This window comes from Lynx rufus, unplaced genomic scaffold (assembly GCF_022079265.1).
Source record: "Lynx rufus isolate CCGP_SWC_20201006 ecotype Redwood Valley unplaced genomic scaffold, mLynRuf1.p SCAF_34, whole genome shotgun sequence".
NCBI lineage: Eukaryota > Metazoa > Chordata > Mammalia > Carnivora > Felidae > Lynx > Lynx rufus.
In genome coordinates this window covers 1,142,819-1,160,332 of record NW_025814850.1, presented here as the reverse complement: position 1 = coordinate 1,160,332, position 17,514 = coordinate 1,142,819, and the positions used below count along the sequence as shown (strand labels likewise).

General features: G+C 41.7%; 1 protein-coding gene across 6 annotated transcripts in view; it reads right to left on the bottom strand.

Annotated features, from left to right (window-relative positions):
• Positions 1–17,514, bottom strand: part of ATP6V0A1 (ATPase H+ transporting V0 subunit a1) — a 57,767-nt gene that overhangs the window by 12,484 nt on the left and 27,769 nt on the right. For 2 of the 6 annotated variants that reach the window (XM_047093509.1, XM_047093510.1), the window contains exons 9-18: positions 16,972–17,065; positions 13,251–13,463; positions 12,430–12,580; positions 11,406–11,545; positions 10,914–11,071; positions 10,369–10,459; positions 6,429–6,547; positions 5,500–5,716; positions 4,852–4,959; positions 49–156 (exon numbers count right to left, since the gene is read on the bottom strand). In XM_047093509.1, coding sequence (XP_046949465.1) covers positions 49–156; positions 4,852–4,959; positions 5,500–5,716; positions 6,429–6,547; positions 10,369–10,459; positions 10,914–11,071; positions 11,406–11,545; positions 12,430–12,580; positions 13,251–13,463; positions 16,972–17,065 — 1,399 coding nt within the window. Of the gene's footprint in view, positions 1–48; positions 209–3,959; positions 4,035–4,851; positions 4,960–5,499; positions 5,717–6,428; positions 6,548–10,368; positions 10,460–10,913; positions 11,072–11,405; positions 11,546–12,429; positions 12,581–13,250; positions 13,464–16,971; positions 17,066–17,514 lie in introns of all 6 variants that reach the window. The other 4 variants (XM_047093511.1, XM_047093512.1, XM_047093515.1 and 1 more) reach the window with 3 other exon arrangements.

The window sequence follows — 17,514 nt, the reverse complement described above, 5'->3', positions numbered from 1 at the left end:
GGCTGACCCACAGTAGAAGGAGAGGAAGCCCACGCCACTGGATCTTACCTCTTCTGCGTCCTCTGAATGGGTGGAGAGCTGGTCATGCTGAATAATCTCAGCATCCTCCTCTGTCGGTCCGTTGCCCACCCTGATCCCACCAAAGTTGAGAGTTCCCTACACAGATGAACAGAAAGAGTAGAATTTGCCTGGGCTTTAATGTGACATTCTGTGAGTGGGAAAGGGTGATGGTTAGTACATACAAACCTCAGAAAAGCATATATTCTAACAACAAAATCAAAACCCGCTGATCCAACAGCCAAGTAAAAACAAACCACTGTTCCCACCCCAACCAGCGCCGCCCCAGCCCCAGCCCCAACTACATTTACCACCTCATTCTGATCAGAGGAAACATGCAGCCTGCTGCACCAAGACTCACCAACCTGGCCTTGGTCAACACTAACTGAGATGACTGCTTGAATGAAAAGCTTAACCTGAACGGACTCTTGCAATGAGCGTAGCTCTATCTGTGAAGTTGTCAGTGGTCTAAGTTTTTCTAGAACTAAAGATCAGACTTTCTAAGAGGGAGTGGAGCCAAATGACATGGTGACCATAACTTGGTCTGATAAACTTTCAACTGGAACCCAAGAGTTCCAGCAACTTCTCCCAGAAGCATACTGGGTTTCTGCCCAGGAACAAAGGACTTCCTAGATGAGGGAAGGGAGAAATCTATATGGACATCAGCTTGCGGCCAGAGAATACTGAGGTCAAAAAAAAAAAAAAAAAGGAATGAAAAAGTCCCCTTTCCTTCAATGGAGGATTCTGGAGTGTTACAACAACTCTCTTCCAGGCATGTGGGCAAATGCCAAATGGGTGTTTGCTTCCAGTTTCCCAGGCATAGTGTTCAGCGGGCTCTCCAGAACCAGAATTTCTAAGTCAACCTGACTTGGAAAAGCTTGGGCTTACTGAGACAAAAGGACTCTTTGAGTACAAAACCAGGCAGAACTGGGGTTAAGTCAGACAAATACCATTGAGTGCTAACCCGCCAGAGTGAACAGGAGCTAAAGAAACAGGTCCTGGGCCCACTTCTTATGGTTTCTGATCAGGGACCCCAAACGAGGCAAGAGTTCAAAAACTTTTCTCCTGCAAATCGGCCTTCTGGGCAGCAGCACAATGTGCCAACAGGTTTGCTCCACTGCCCGGAGGTCCCTACTCGCAGCTTCACCTTTTGGTGTGCAGCTTTTACTACAGCTGACTGACCACCAGAACTCAGTGCTTGGGCAAATTCTCCTTCTCCTTGAAGCAGGGCTTCTTCCGTGCTGGTCAGGGAGCCAGCTGCATCAGAATCACCTTGAAATTAAATAGAGATTCTCAAATACTACCCCCGGAAATTGTATACTTAGTAGATCTGGGGTGGGGCCCAGAAAATCTATATTTTAAAAAATATTTCCCCACGTACAAACTGTATAAGCATTTTTTATTGTCTACCTTGAAAATTCAAGCACAAAAAAAATGCACATACCCTTTGAGACCCCACCACTGGGAACATCTATGTTTATGAAATTTTATCAAGATATGTGGACAAGGATGTTCCCTGCATTTGTATTTATAATAGCAGAGAATTGGGAACAACCAACACATCCATCAATGACAGTGATTACACAATTTTAGCATATCCAACAGAATGTTCTATGGAATACTAGACAACTATAAAAAAGAGTGAAACACTGTGCCGACAGCTCAGAGCCTGGAGCCTGCCTCAGATTCTGTGTCTCCCTCTCTCTCTGCCCCTTCCCCATTCATGCTGTCTCTCTCTGTCTCTCAAAAATGAATAAACGTTAAAAACAAAAAAATTAAAAAAAAAAAGAGTGAAACAATCTCCCAGGATACACTAAAAATTTTTAAACTTAATAAATCAAGGGGCAAAAGAGTGCTACAGTTTAAAACACAATTCCTAGTATGTTTTAAACGTGTATACATACACATGTACAAATACATATACATATTTATATCAATAGATGATAGCAATATGCTGATATATGCAGAAAAATATTGGAGGCAAAATTCCCCTGCCTTTGAGTAGGAGAAGGAGTCCAGGGACAGGGGCACTTTCACTTTCAGTACTATTTGCATTTTCTAACCTATTGCTTTAATTTTACTTTTTAATGTCAGTGGAGGATTGTCTGGGTCATGGAACTGTGGACTATCTTTATTACTTCTTCTGTTTTAATACTCTAAGAAACAAACGTAAAGGTCACCAGGTGATTCTGATGTGTACTCAGATTCGGGAAGCACTGAGACCCTGGGCACCTCCAGGTCATGCAAACATTACACCTGACAGACCTCAGCAGGTGGACTGGAAGTACAAAAAGGGCACTGGTGACAGGAGAGGACCCCAGCATATCCTGGCACGGGTTACAGGGTTGAGGCAGGCTTCAGGCTTTAAGGATCCTAAAGCAGAAGGTCATTTCTGAAGCTTTTCCCAACCAGCAGAGTGAGGGGCAGACAGGGTAAACCTCTCAGCCAGACACTAGCAAGTGTCCTTTCAGGACACAGGACATGAAAATTACAGGAAGAGGGGATGAGACATACACATCAGCAGAAAAAAGAAAACATTAAACCATGATACACTGCTTACAGACAACCCAAAGGACAAAGAACAGAACAAACACAGATCAGTGATTGTCTCCTCAGCCCTTAGGGTCAAGAATCCAGAGTCCTTGTGAAATGATCATCTTGAAGCTTTCATGAGGCTCAATAGAACCAGACGTTTCACGGAAAAACCAGTGGGCTAAGAAGACTCTATGAAGGTGCAGGTTTCCAGACGGGGGACGTTTCACTTGGACAATATCGTAGAAGAGGGTAACAGAGTTAAAAGCACCAAAACGGATGCATCAGAAGCACATCCTAAATATGCTAAGACTAACAGAAAGAAGGGCACGTGGAAAGAATGTCAATAAATGGATAGTATGTGGTTTGTGAACTTAAAACATTTCTCAAAGGAGAGAGTAAATCCGTTTGAAAATAATTTTAAACGGTAACATTAAACTATCTTCTGATCCAAAATATCAGCCCTTTTAGATTAGTTCTAGAAGAATTACATCAGTTTTCTAGGTTTAAAATGATCAGAAACACCTAATGAAGGAAAGAGCTATCCATCTAAATATTTCATTTTCTTATAAAGGAGTATGATGCCACTAGATTATAAGAGTACATGTGTGATTACTGCTGGTGAGATTTTTAAAATCTTACTGATTACCTAGAATACACCGGGCTAAGTTGATATTAGCACATTAAAACAGTTTGGTTAAGAGATGTTTTTCAGGAAAAATATTGAAATACTTAACATTCAAAGTGCTGTTGCTGGATCATGAGTTAGTATTTGAAGAAGGAAAGTCGAAACAGATGACTTTGGTTATTGTACCAGATGCAGAAGACACACGAGACACATGGCGGAGTGGAGGTCTCAATGGAACAGCTGAGGACATGAGGGCTTCTGAGTCTCTCGCAAAAAAGTAGACATGTATAAGCTCTGACTGGCAGGAGAGTAAGTCATAGCTAAAATGGACCAAATGTCCAAGCATCACTCCGAAGCAGAAGTTTAAAGAGCAGGGAGATTTATTCAAGAATCACAGAAATGTTCTTGCTCCATGCAGAAAAAGCATCTAATACGTGGTCACAAAATACATCCCATTAAGATGATGGGATTCTGAGAGGGTACAACAGCCACTTTCCTCCCATAGACATGACTGTACTTACAAATTTGAATAGAAACTTAGTAGACCAATGATAAAGATGATATTAGAATCTACTCGTAAGAGGTGGAAGTCTTTTCTATCATTGTCCCAATGAGATAAAAGGATGGACTTCCCAAGAGCACACATGTCCCATGCTCTCCATATAACTGAAAAGAATTCTGCTGCACTGTTTGCCACCTCTTTACACAAAATGTGATGGTTTGTCAGTTTTAATTCACTCACTGTTGCAGCCGCTGCTGCCTCTAGTCCCTGCTGGCTCGGGGTTGGGCTGACTGGGGCCTCCACAGGCTGCCCTTCCTGATAGTGAATGGAAGAGAAGAGGAAGGGAGAAAGAAACAAAAGAGGGCGGGAGTGAGGCGGGGAGACGAATGGAGGGTACATGGAAGGATGAAGATGGTCAGAAAAGGGAGAAGGAGGGTCTTGTAACTCAGCTGCTCTCCAACAGGAATAATAATCTAACAGCCGTATGAGAGTCATGCAATAAGATCTTTTGGGTTTTATTAGGCAGTGTAATAAGTAAACATTATTGCATAGCCAGAAATGAAAATTTGGGGTGTGTGTGTGTGTTTGTGTGTGTGTATGTGTGTATAGAATTCATAAGCACACATACATTGAGTAAACACAAGTTTATGTGTGGCATTTAAAAAAAAAAATCTTTTTCCCAGATGTCTCAATTGGTGAAAGTATCATGGTCTCATTTTAAACGAAAATGTCTCAGCGTCAGCCCTGTGGTTGCCCAGGCAAACCACATGAGTGGGTTCACCCACCTGTAGCTCCTGCAGCCCTGATTTGGCTGAGGTTGCATCTAAGCAGGCCCAGACCTGGATTTTGCTGAGCACAGCATGAGCAAAGCATGACCAAGAAAGGCAGAAACTTATGACTTGTTTCCTGTACCTAAGCTACTCAAAGCTGAATCCAGATGTTCGAGCAGCAAACACATGGGTTTAAAAAAAATTTTTTTTTTCATCAGGTCCAATGCACATGCTGGGATATGACACAAGTGCGTTTTAAGAGGATGTAGTCTTATGCACAATTCATTATATCTGATGAGGAATTGCCTTGCTCTCAAGGGGAAAAAAAATCTAGTATCTTTCAGCAACAAAAATACACCCACCAAATGCTTCCTCCTCAAATATTGATGGCGAAGGACCAGTGGTTTAAATAGTAGCATCCAAGGTACACACAGTAGCGCGACCACTACCAGGAAACACTGAATTCCTTTCTACAAAGTAAGGATAAGGCACATCACATTAATCAAACATGCAGTTTCCAACTCTAGCACAAATTTCCCCCAAACAGTATTTTCTTACTGATCTATGAATGACAACATCCAGTTTCTCAAACTAATTAGCAGATATTGTGGCAAAGCCCAAGAATTATCTGATAGGATGCTAAGGAGGATGGGCTGAATTTAGGTCTGAAGGTATGGGCTGAACACCAACACCACAGAAAGAGATTTTTAAAGGCTTTTTCAGATATCTGGCTTCCTGGGGCACCTGGGTGGCTCAGTCAGTTGAGTATCTGACTTTGGCTCAGGTCATGATCTCACAGTTCATGAGTTCAAGCCCCGCATCAGGCTCTCTGATGTCAGCACAGAGCCTGCTTTGATCCTCTGTCCCCCTCTCTCTGAGCCTCCCCCACTTGTGCATGCATGTGCTCTCTCTCTCAAAACTAAACAAACATTAAAAAAGAAAAGAAGAGAAATATCTGGCTTCCTGATTGAGGGAACCACCTAAGCCAGTCTACCTCTGGGTTGACTCACCTGTCCAGAATAAAGCATCGCATTACTAGAGTCACCGTAGGAAAAGAGAAACATGTTTATGAAATGAATCAGAAGGCTTGGCGCCTTCTCAGATGTATGAGCATCATAGGCTGTCCACTTGTAAAATATGAGGATAACCAAGTAGCCAAACAAAGAGGTCATGAAGATTATTTCAGGAATAAATCCGAAGTAGATATTCAGGGGTTTCTTGAAATAGCTAAAAAGAGAGAAAAAAAATGTTAAAGGCAAACAGACCCAGGGACGCCTGGTGGCTCAGTCGGTGGATCATGCGGCTCTTGATCTCAAGGTCGTCCGTTCAAGTTTCACATTGGATATAGAGCTTACTTTTAAAAAAATTAAAATTAAAAACAAAACAGTGAACAGACCCAGGGTCACCCCCAGACCAAATGGAGTACTCACTAGATCTCCTACCTACACTTCCCTCAATTCTGTCTTTATCACTTTAAGAAGCAACAGCCAGATGCACTGAAGGCAACGGAGAGAAGCAGGATTAATTGTGACTTCTAAATTTTTGGACCTTGGACAGTTCCAGTACCACCCCCCCCCCCACCCCCACCCCCCACCACCAAACTTTTCCCATCAGAAAGAGACTGGAAAATATAGTACCTTCTGGGACCATAGTTTATAATTTTATGTGAGTTACACATCAAGAGAAAAAAAAAATACCTCACTCATTTTGATGAAAATGACATAAAGTTTTTCAAAGAGCTTTACTACAATTGTAAATTGTTAAGGGACTAATGCTAATTAAGCCTCATTTAAGAATATGAGATTTTTATAAAAAGCACCTCTTTAATGTAGAATAGGGTTCTGAGTTAATAATCCCTCTCCAAAGATGTCATGATTTCTTTAGGCGAAAGCATTATCTAAATTATGTGTGTTCCTGAGACAGAAATACAGCAACTCACGTATGGTTGAAGAGACTCAGGCTGACTCCAAACATCATGTGAATGATGCCAAGGATAACAGACATCTTCATTTTAAAGGAGTTGAGAAAGGTCAGTTTATTGGTAGCAATGTTCCAGATCTATCACAATCCAAGGAAACAAAAAAGCATTATAAAGAGTTCATGAATGGGACATTATTATGCACCAATATTAAAAAAATTTTTAGTATTTACTTACTTTGAGACAGAGAGAGTGAGTGTGTGCACACATGTGCATACAAGCAGGGGAGGGGCAGAGAGAAGGAGTGGCAGAATCCCAAGCAGGCTCCACACCATCAGCTCAGAGCCCAATGTGGGGCTCAAACTTACAAACCCTGAGATCATGACCTGAGCCAAGATCAAGAGTTGGACGCTTAACCAACTGCACCACCCATGTGCCCCTCACCAATTTTTTATTTTTTTAGTTTTTTAATTAAAATTTTTTTAACATTTATTCATTTTTGAGAGACAGAGAGAGAGAGAGAGACCGCACGTGCGTGCACATGAGTGGGGGAGGGGCAGACAGAGAGGGAGACAGAATCTGAAGCAGCACCAGGCTCTGAGCTGTCAGCACAGAGCCCGACACGAGGCTTGAACTCACAGAGGGAGAGATCATGAACTGAGCTGAAGTCGGTTGCTTAACCAACTGAGCCACCCAGGAGCCACCCAATTTTTTTTTTTTAAAGTAAGCTTTATGCCCAAAGTGGGACTTGAAATCATGATCAAGAAAGAGTCATGTGCTCTAACACCTGAGCCAGCCAGGAGCCCTTATTTACCTATTTGAAAGCTTTTTTTAATTATGAAAATTCTAAGCATAGACTTAAGTAGAGAGTATAACAAATTCCCATTTACCTATGATCCAGCTTGCATACTTTTTTTTTTTTTTTTGAGAGAGAGAGAGAGCACACGCTAGTGGAGAAGAGGGGCAGAGGGAGAGAAACATAATCTCAAGTAGGCTCCACACTCAATGCAGAGCCCAACCTAGGGCTTAATCTCATGATCCTGGGATCATGGGACCCAAGCTGAAATCAAGAGTCAGATGCTCAACTGACTGAGCCACCCAGGTGCCCCCCTGAAAAATTACTACTGGCTCAAGGTCAATCTTATTTCATCACACAACCTACTCCCCACTTCCCTATTATTTGGAAGCCAAGTTCAGATATCATATAATTTTAACTGTAAATACTTCAGTACATATCTCTAAAAGGTAAGCACTCGTTTTTATTTTACTTAAAAAAAAATTTTTAATGTTTATTTTTGAGAGAGAGACAGAGCATGAGAGGGTGAGGTACAGAGAGAGAGAGAGGGACAGAGACACAGAATCTGAAGCAGGCTCCAGGCTCCAAGCTGTCAGCACAGAGCCCAACGTGGGGCTTGAACTCACAAACCACAAGATCACGACCTGAGCAAAGTCGGATGCTTAACCAACTGAGCCACCCAGGTGCCCCGGTAAGCACTCATTATCAAAACATAACCACAATGCTGTTATCACCCCCAAAAACATTAACAATGATTCTTTAATACCATGAAACACACACTCAGTATTTAAATTTCCCTGATTGTGCCCCAATTTTTAAAAATAATTCATTTATTCAAAAGTAGGGTACAGATCAGGTCTCTACATTGATTACTGACACAGCTCTTAAATCTCTAATCTATAAATTCTCCTTTCAGCTCTCCTTTTTAATTCCTTACAAAATATTTTAAAAAGTTGGAACATTTATTTTGTAGATGTTTCCCCGGTCTGTGTTTTACTGATCACGTACCCTTAATGCTGTCATTCCATCTATTTTTAAATATTAGTTGCCTTAAGCTTTGTCACCTAAGGGCCTGGACATCTGTAATATTTTCCCGCAGTTCTCTGCCTCTACTTGGCCATCAAATCACATTTCCTAAATCACTGACTCTGATGCAGTCACTTCCCTGTGCCCAAACCTACCTCACACCCCCACTGTCTTCTCTACGATAAAGTGTGAACTCAGTAACCTGATAAGCCAGACCTTCCACCAGCAAGCCTGGCGTTTTTTCTGAACTGGCCTCCTTGCAAGGAGCTTATCCTCGGTGACTTCTAATCTCAAAACATGTGGCTGGTTCTCTCTCCAGCCCATTTTCCCTGAAATTCAGTTCTACGGCTCCAATTGCCTGATGGACATTTCACCTGTGTATCCCACAGGCACATCAAACTCAACACCTACCCTTAAGTGTCAAATGAGATGTACGTAAAACAACATCAACAACAACGAAACACTCTGTTAACTACAGAACCCTATATAAATGTTACCTAATATTTTTATTAGACTCTAAGCTACTTGAGGCCAGGAGCTACATCTTACAATTCTGTGTTTCCCCCAGCAAGCACTATGCCTGCAGACAAGGATTCAATAAACATTTGTTAAATGCATGTGTGAAATGTTATCCAACCTTTCCAAGCCTTGGTTTTCTTATCTGCATGATAGGGATAGCAGTATTTCCCTGATAGAATTGTTTGAGGGGAGAGCCCTAGTGTCTGTAAACTGATGAATGGGTAAAGAAGATGTGGTATATATAAAATGGAGTATTACTGAGCCATCAAAAAGAATGGAAGCTTGCCATCTGCCATGACATGGCTGGAGCCAGAGAGTATTATGCTAAGTGAAGTAAGTCAGAAAGACAAATATTAGATGATTTCACTTGTATGTGGAATTTAGGAAACAAAACTGATGAACATATGGGAAGGGAAGAAAAAAAGAGAGAGGGAAGCAAATTGTAAGAGCCTCTTAAAGACAGAATAAACTGAAGGTTGATGGAGGGAGGTGGGTGGGGGATGGGCTAGACTGTGATGCGTATTAAAGAGGGCACTTGTTGGGGTGAGCACTGGGTGTTGTAGGTAAGCGATGAATCCTTAAATTCTACTCCTAAACTAATATCACACTACATGTTAACTAACTAGAATTTAATAAAAATTTGGAAGGGAAAAAAAAAGAACCGTTGGAGGGGAAATCAGATATGCTAAGTAAGGGCAGAGTTCAGTGCTTGGCCCACAGTAAGCATTTCTGTAACATCTGCTCTTATAATAATAAAAATAAATAACTTTGTATTTCCCCACCTATATGCTTTTGTACACACTTCTCACCTATACCAATCTGAAACATTTTTTAAAGGCCAAGTTAATACCCATTTTTTATAAGAAACCTTGATCTTTCTGACCCATAATGATGTGTTTTTCCTCTGGAATGCTGTACTCCTTAAATCATTCTTAAATCTCCCCCCACCCCCCCTTTTAAGCACACAATACAAAAGATTTGATCACACTTTATTTGCCTAAGTATTTTTTTTTTAATTCTGGGATAAGTTTTTTAAGTATATAAAGATAAGAATGGAAATCTAAAACCCATAGGAAAAGACTATTTCTGCTTTGTTAAAATACCTGCTAAACTAAGTTAAACAGAAATAAATTGGGAAGGAGTCTTGAAAATCAATCTTCCCAGGGTCAAAATTATTAGCCATCTCTGAAATAAGTAGTGCAGGAAAAATTATTTGGGTCCCCAAGGCACTTGGGTCTCTTATGGTTTGGAAGTACTCTGGACAAATACACAAAAGACTTTCCAAAAACATGTCAACTGAAGGGGCGCCTGGGGGGCTCAGTAGGTTATGTGTCCGACTCTCGATTTCGGCTCAGGCAATGATCTCACCATTCGTGGGATTGAGCCCCTGCACTGACAATGCAGAGCCTGCTTGGGATTCTCTCTCTCCTTCTGTTTCTGTCCCTCTCCTGCTTGCATGTGTGTGCTCTGTCTCTCTCAAAATAAACAAATAAACTTAAAAAAAAAAAAACAACCTTCAGCTGAAAACCAAATAACCATTTATCTTCAACTTAATTCTCTCACTTCAAGGTTACAGTTTCAAACTCTGGTGTTAGACATATAGGAAAGAAGTGCTCTTACTGGATCAATGCCAAAAGGGTATGGTCCACCAAAAACTCCAGGGACAGCTGGATTCAACTGTAGAACAGGGTTCCCCCGAAGTGTCTCATCCCTACCATGTTAGAAGAAAAGTTCCATTTGTTTTTATCAGAGCGGGAAACTGCTAGGGTCCAAAAACTGGTCCTAAAAGAAACTACTACAACTGTCTTGTCTCTTCAATAAAAGAGGAGGGACTAGCATCTGAGAATGAGAAGGGATCAGCAATAACAAAAGAACACAACAAACAAATACACCTACATAACCAAGCAGGGAATTTGGGGAATCTGCTTTTAATTTACAAAAAGAATCAATGTGCCTACATTTATAGTCTCAGTTTCTTGAGAGTACTGAAAGAATCACAAAACACTTCCCAGGCTGGGGCATAAATAAGAGGGGACACTACATTCTTCTGAAACTGAGACACTGTCAGCCACTTCTGAAAGAAGTAGAAGTTTACCACTTGTCTGGAAGATCAGAGCTGAACAGGAAAGGAAAAAGCTTTGACTTTCGTCTTCTTTGCAACTTACGTCCAATTATACAAAGAGAACATTGGCCGTACGCTCCAGGATGACCCGAAGATATTAAGAGACTTGGAAAAGCAATCATTGTAGATGAGGCCAGTGTAGATGGAAAACACACCCATCAGTAGAATAATGTACCGGCCACTGAACACTGTGCTAAACATCTGGAAAGCAGAAGAAAGAGGTCAATGAAATGTACTCTCGGTGGCTCATGTTGTGACAATATTGAGAATATACTAGACCTTTCTTCTCACACTACTTTACCCCACCCTGGGTCAGAGAGCTTAACGTAAAGGTCAAAATACAATGCTAACAAGAAATTACTTTCACAGCACATGGCCGCTTCAGTGTTAAAATGAATATAACTTCTCTATTCTTGACATGGCCTCTGTAACTTCTCTATAACTTCACGAATAAAAGACTTCCAGATCATAATTTTATAGTGACTGCTTGAGGAATTACAAAGTGTCAGTCCGACGCAGATTTGACAAACATTACCTCATTCTCGTTCTTCTGGGAGAGAAGCCGGCTCTCCCTTAACACCATCCATACAGCAAAGAGGGTCATCAAAATGCCATGGCCAAAGTCCCCAAACATCACAGCAAACAGGAAAGGGAAAGTGATGATGGTATATGGAGCTATAAAGAAACCAAAGGAAGAAAAAGACAAAGTACAGACAACTGTGCCCACCACCAAAAGATCACATTCCTCACCGTACTCTAAGATCTGTACAAGGGGACTTACTCCCAAGCTGTTGGTCAGATGGACTCTCAGGGAAAACCTTCCATGACAGGACCTCACAAAGCAGCTCTGATGGCATCTAGGCCTACTGCTAGCATTTTAAACAAAGGACACAGGAAATGCAAGTTTTGTCCCTAGCCCTGGCAACAGTGTAATTTGTTCTTGGATTCCTTTTCTCTAACTCCTGGGACACTGCTCCTTTGACAGGCCAGCTTTCTTCTCTTGTGCAGCAACCATTTCCCAGCTGAATAAAGCTCTCAGGTACGTGGGAGAAAGCCTGGAACCCAGAGCAAAGTCAGTCCTGTAGAAGACTCCAGCTAAAAACGAATTCCCAGACTCTTGATTTAATAATTAACTCTCCTGGCTTTGCTTTGTGCAATCTGCTTTGTGTCTAAAATGGTCAGTAATTGCTATATTTTCTCTGTCTAACCTGGTATAGGGAAGCCTTTTAAAAACATCAGATATCTTAGAAAAAACTTAAAGTACTTCCTGCAAATGGTGTGCTAGAGAAAGTCAGGTGTTTCATAGTTGTGAGGGCACACAAAAGAATCCAATCCGCTGAGCTCATTCCTATAAAACCACCTCTTAAAAGAGTGCCACCCAGCAACAAACCTCCCTCTCTGTGTCAAAGTGGGCACGTCTTTACAGGAATGACACTAGAGCTGAGATCTTGACAACACTGTTAGTTTTAAGCCAGTTATTCAAGAACATTTGAAGGGAAGCATTAGAAGAAATAACAAACAAAAAAATCAAACCTCTAGAAGATTCAAGGTCTTTTTACCTGGGTTTATCTCTCTGTAAGTCCCGATTCCGTAAGCATCTACTATGTTCTGAAAGCCGTATGTGAACTTGTTCGTTTTGTTATAGGTTGGGGGAGTCTGATTTGTTTGCATCCTGTTCAAGATAGAGGGCACAGTGGAGCCACTGTGTTCCTGGGAAACATTGAGCACACATAGCAAAATTAGATCATCCTGACCATGAACATATTCATCAAAACTCCTCAAGCTGTACATATAAAATACGTGCATTTTATTCTATGTGAGTTGTTTCTCAATCTTCCCATCTTTGGGAGAAACCGGAACTAGGTATAAAATTTACAATGAAAAATTTATATTAAGTCTTGGGAAGAATATCCTTACTGTGAAAAAAATTCAGTTCTAAAATGTGTAACCAAAGAAAATATGGCACTTCCTTGTCTGAAGACAATCATTTGCCTTTCTGAGATTATCGCTGTTCTCTCCTCCTTTTATGGAGAAAGCAGCGAATGTTTTCAAACTCTAACTACTAAGCGGGACTGCCAGAGGTATCCCTCAGAAGTGGTCTGCTGGACAGAAAGAATGGATCAGGAAACAGACATTGTGGTCATGAGCTACCCTGAAGAATCACGGGTATACGACTAAGTCATTTCATCTTTTTTGAACTGCAGTTTCCACATTCGGAAAACCAAGATGTACAAAATGTATGGTTAGGATATAAGAGGAGTACAAGGTGAGTATAGTCAAGAACTCTGAAAGTAAAAATGCCGCAAAAATGTAATTAATTCATGTTATTGTTGATGGGAACCTCTTTTCCTGGCTGCATGGTTAGTGGTGCGGGACTCACCGTGCCCCTTCTGAGTGCAAACTGGATGGAGTCGAGGTCGGTGACAGGGCACCAGACCTCGGCGATCAGGCACTTCTGGGTCACGTCTATGTTGCACAGATTCAGGGTGTGGTAGATGGCCTTCATCTTCCGCACCTTGATGAACCAGACACGGATGTTCTTAGCAGCCGCCTGCAGAACCCTCTGGCGGTGGTCCTCTGTTTGATTCAGAACCTTTTGGGAGAAGGGAACAAGGAGAGATCCTTCTACATACAGAACCAGTCTTAGATCTCAGCATATAAATGGGAAAGAGGCACAGCTTTCTGAGAAGGGTTGCTAGGGATCTATTCTTCTTCAGACTAGAATGGCTTTTTTTGGGCACCTGAGTGACTCAGTCAGTTGAGCGTCAGACTTCAGCTCAGGTCATGATCTTGCGGTTTGTGGGTTCGAGCCCCACGTCAGGCTCTGTGCTCACAGCTCAGAGCCTAGAGCGCTTCAGATTCTGTCTCCCTCTCTCTCTGCTCCTCCCCTGCTTGTGCTCTGTCTCCCTCTCTCTCAAAAAATGAAGAAACATTAAAAAAAAAATAGAATGGCTTTTTTGGGGGGTAAATTATAAGAACTTACAGTTTTAGTTACTAATATTTATTTTCTGTTAGCTTCAATCTGAAGAGAAACCTGAGAAAATTGTTTTTAGCTCTTCTATATTTTATCTTCCCACCAAGTCCACAGCACAATATAGGTCATTGGCTTTTACCTGGATCATTAAAGAGCAATGGCTTTCCATATGGAGTCTCAAACTCAAAGAAGTCAGCATCATCATAGGCCTGGGAGTTGATAAAATCCATACTTAAGAACAGTAAGCTGCAGAATCCCCTGAACATAAGCCAGCATCAGGGAATGATGGGAAAGAGGCAGGGCTGAGCACCGTTGTCTACCTATGCCAGAAGAGACTCCATGCCAGGGAACAAGAGACAGGAGACACTGTGGGGTCAGGAGGACTCATGGCCTTAGAGGGGATTTAGACAGCCACATACCACTGTTATCATGGGGCAGATGAGGCTTTGCCTTTCTGTCAGGCTTCTTGGGGGAAGGGGAGGGAAACATTTTCAGTGCTGATCCTTTGGAAATCAGTACAGGTTTTCCTCAGAGTGATCACGCTGCCGAAACCGAAACCACGGTAGAAGAAAGGGAAGGGACACTTTACATTCCACTGCCTTGGTAATCACCATTTAAGATTTCAATAGCAGAAGAGGGGCTAAGCCAAAGGGCGAGTAACCCATCACTCACACTTCTGTATGGAAACTGACCTTAAATCTCCACATTTCTTTACAGAGGAAAAAGTTATGCACTAGCCATGTTAGCACAAGGCTCCATCATACTCGGCTCATCAAGTCAATTCAGAAAAAAGTAGTAACTACTTTCTGAAGGGCAGTAGGTGGGGACTTCCATACAGGTTTCTAAAAAACCTGCAGGCTAGAGAAACTCTTATATCACTTAAGAATAAAGGAACAAAGTTATTTTCTCTCCTTCTGGCTGCTGACAATTTTACAATTACCATTCAAACTTCTGGAAGAATGCAAGACAAACGTGTAAGCAATGCCCTATTTGCTTTTCTCTTTCCCCATCCCCCACACCCACGTCTTACTCCTTGACAGTCAATCCCTTTTTAAAGTTTCAGTTCATATAGCTGGGTACTTTAAAGATCAAATTCTGGCCACATTGCCAATGCCTTTTAAAAATCTATCCATGAGTCTAGGAGGGGATAAGACAGGCCTAGAACCCAGAACATACTAATTGGCCCACCAGCCACCAGCAGCTCTAGAAACTTTCGTCCCTTGGTTAAAGAGGTGAGTGCTTCTCAAAGGAGCCAGCAATAGGTCAAGATGGTGGGTCATACACTATGGAAGTTGGAGGGAAAAAGGACAAAGGGAGTTGAGATGGGAGTTACAGCATCTCTGGTGATTCTGCCTCCACTGGAAAGAACGGTCTTTGGGATTAAGTACAGAGGGCGCCCCTTATCTGTAGGGGACACCATCCAAGACCCCCAGTGGGTGCCTGGAACGGTGAAGAGTACCTAACTCTATAGATAGTATGTTTTTTCTTATACACACATACCCATGATGAAATTTAATTTATAAATTAGGCAATTATATTAGGCAATTGACAATAACTAATAATAAAAGTGTAACAACATGCTATAATAAAAGTCCTGTAAATGTGATATCTCTACATATCTTCCTGTACTGTACTCACCCTTTTTCTTATGAGGATATGAGAGGAAAAGATGCCTCATGAGCATGAGGAGATGAAGTACGGGGAGTGGTGTTAGGTGTGTGACCAGCATTAGGCTACTACTGACCTTCTGATGTCATCAGAAGGAGGATCATCTGTTTCTGAATCACAGTTGATTTGGGTAACTGAAATCTCAGAAAGCAAACTCGTGGGTGGCAGGGGGACAACTGTATGTTTTAATGTTTCAAGAGGGCAATCATCACAGTCTTTCAACAGAAAACAAAGCTCTAACTGGCCACCCTTTCCTTCCACGTATGCATCAATCATGACTCCTTCCTTAGGACTTTGTGACAATGGAGTGGCATAAGCCAACTGGTGATGTGGTAAAAATCTAGCGCAGTCTCTTCTTGGGTACTAGAGTTATACTAGGACCCTTTGCCTAGACTGTGTGATTAAGATCTAAGGTGACCAGAAGGATACACACCAAGCTGTCAAGAGCAGCTGCCTCTGGAGGGGGAGTGTGTGTGACAGCGGAATGGACTTTATGCATACTTCTTTATTACTTGATTTTTTTCTTAACTAAGCATACTTTTTTTAATTGTAAAAATACCTCAAACTCATGAAGAAGGAAATTGAATACACTAAGCAACAACAATTTCGGATGGATAGCATTCCTGCCGCGTTTAAGGATGATTAATGCTATTTTTAACAGTCATTCCCTGAAACTTCCCAACTCCCAAGGGCACAAGTTACCCATGGAAATTTCTTTTTTTTTGGTGTCTTGGCTGCTGTAGGTGCCTAACAAACTGTTAGTGTTTCAAGGAAGGAGAATGGTTTTCTATTATAGTATTTCTGATGAGGGAGCATAAAGCAAGCTGACAGGCCGCCAACACCCTCCCCCCAACTCCTAGATGGGATATGTGTGATATTCCTCCAGCACTCCTGGCTGCCCAAGAACAAAGGAAAGCAGAAAACTAAGGTTAACTGATAGAGATCATAGTCCTGCAGGACCTAAGTCTCCATCACCCTTCCACAGTGATGTGGGAAACAAAGGCAGAAGGAAATGGCAGATAGAACTCAATTTCCTTATAACCTGTAGCCCATTGACAAATACTTGAGGCTGGCAGAATAAAATGTTTCTCCAGGAATTCCTTACTGTCTTAATATTAATGCTTTGCTAAAGGGAAGAACCACCTTAGCTTGACAATAGCTAGGCCTCCACTATCCTGGGAGTCTTCTGTAGCATATGAAAATCTCACTGGAAACTTCCCCTGGACTTTACCTCCTCCAACCCCATAGTATATAACCAGTCTCTCCTCATGGTCCCTGGGCAGCTCTTCCTGCCCATGGGTCCTGTCCCCGTGCTTCAGTAAAATCACCTTTTTGCACCAAAGACACCTTCAAGAATTCTTTCTTGGTTGTCGGCTCCAGACCCCATGAACCCCACTATCACCCCAAAAAAACCCTCATCATTTTACACACACCAAAATGCCCTCCAGCCCTCTGTTACCATTTGAAGATCATCAATCCTGGTATTAACTCCAGAAGCCATTTCCTTCCTCTCCTGTGGTGTCTCAGGACAGGGATAGAGTGAGGCCCGGAACCTGGAACATACAGACACAACCTGACAAACATCGAAGTTTCTTAACCTATCCAATTTAAATAACCTCAGAAAGTAATCTTAATGTACTAGAAGGACCAAAACAGGATTAGTTCAGAGTGGTGCCCTGATCATGAATAACTAGGAAGTGTCCTATAGATAGAGCAGTAACATTTGAACAATCTCAACATTCTCTGCAGCTACTAAATTTCCTTAGATTAAAATTATAAAACTCAGTAATACAAATCATATTATAAGTTACTAGAGAAAAATGGCATGGAAAAGAGATCTCATGGGCAGAATTTCAGAAAAGTTTACAGGCGCAATACCTATGGCACACTGCTGGGTACACAAACCCATTGTCCTAGAACAATGCAGCATTTATAAACCATGAGTCCTAATTACTTTCTTTCCAAAGAAAGGAAATTGTGGTTTTGACAGTACTTTTAAAAA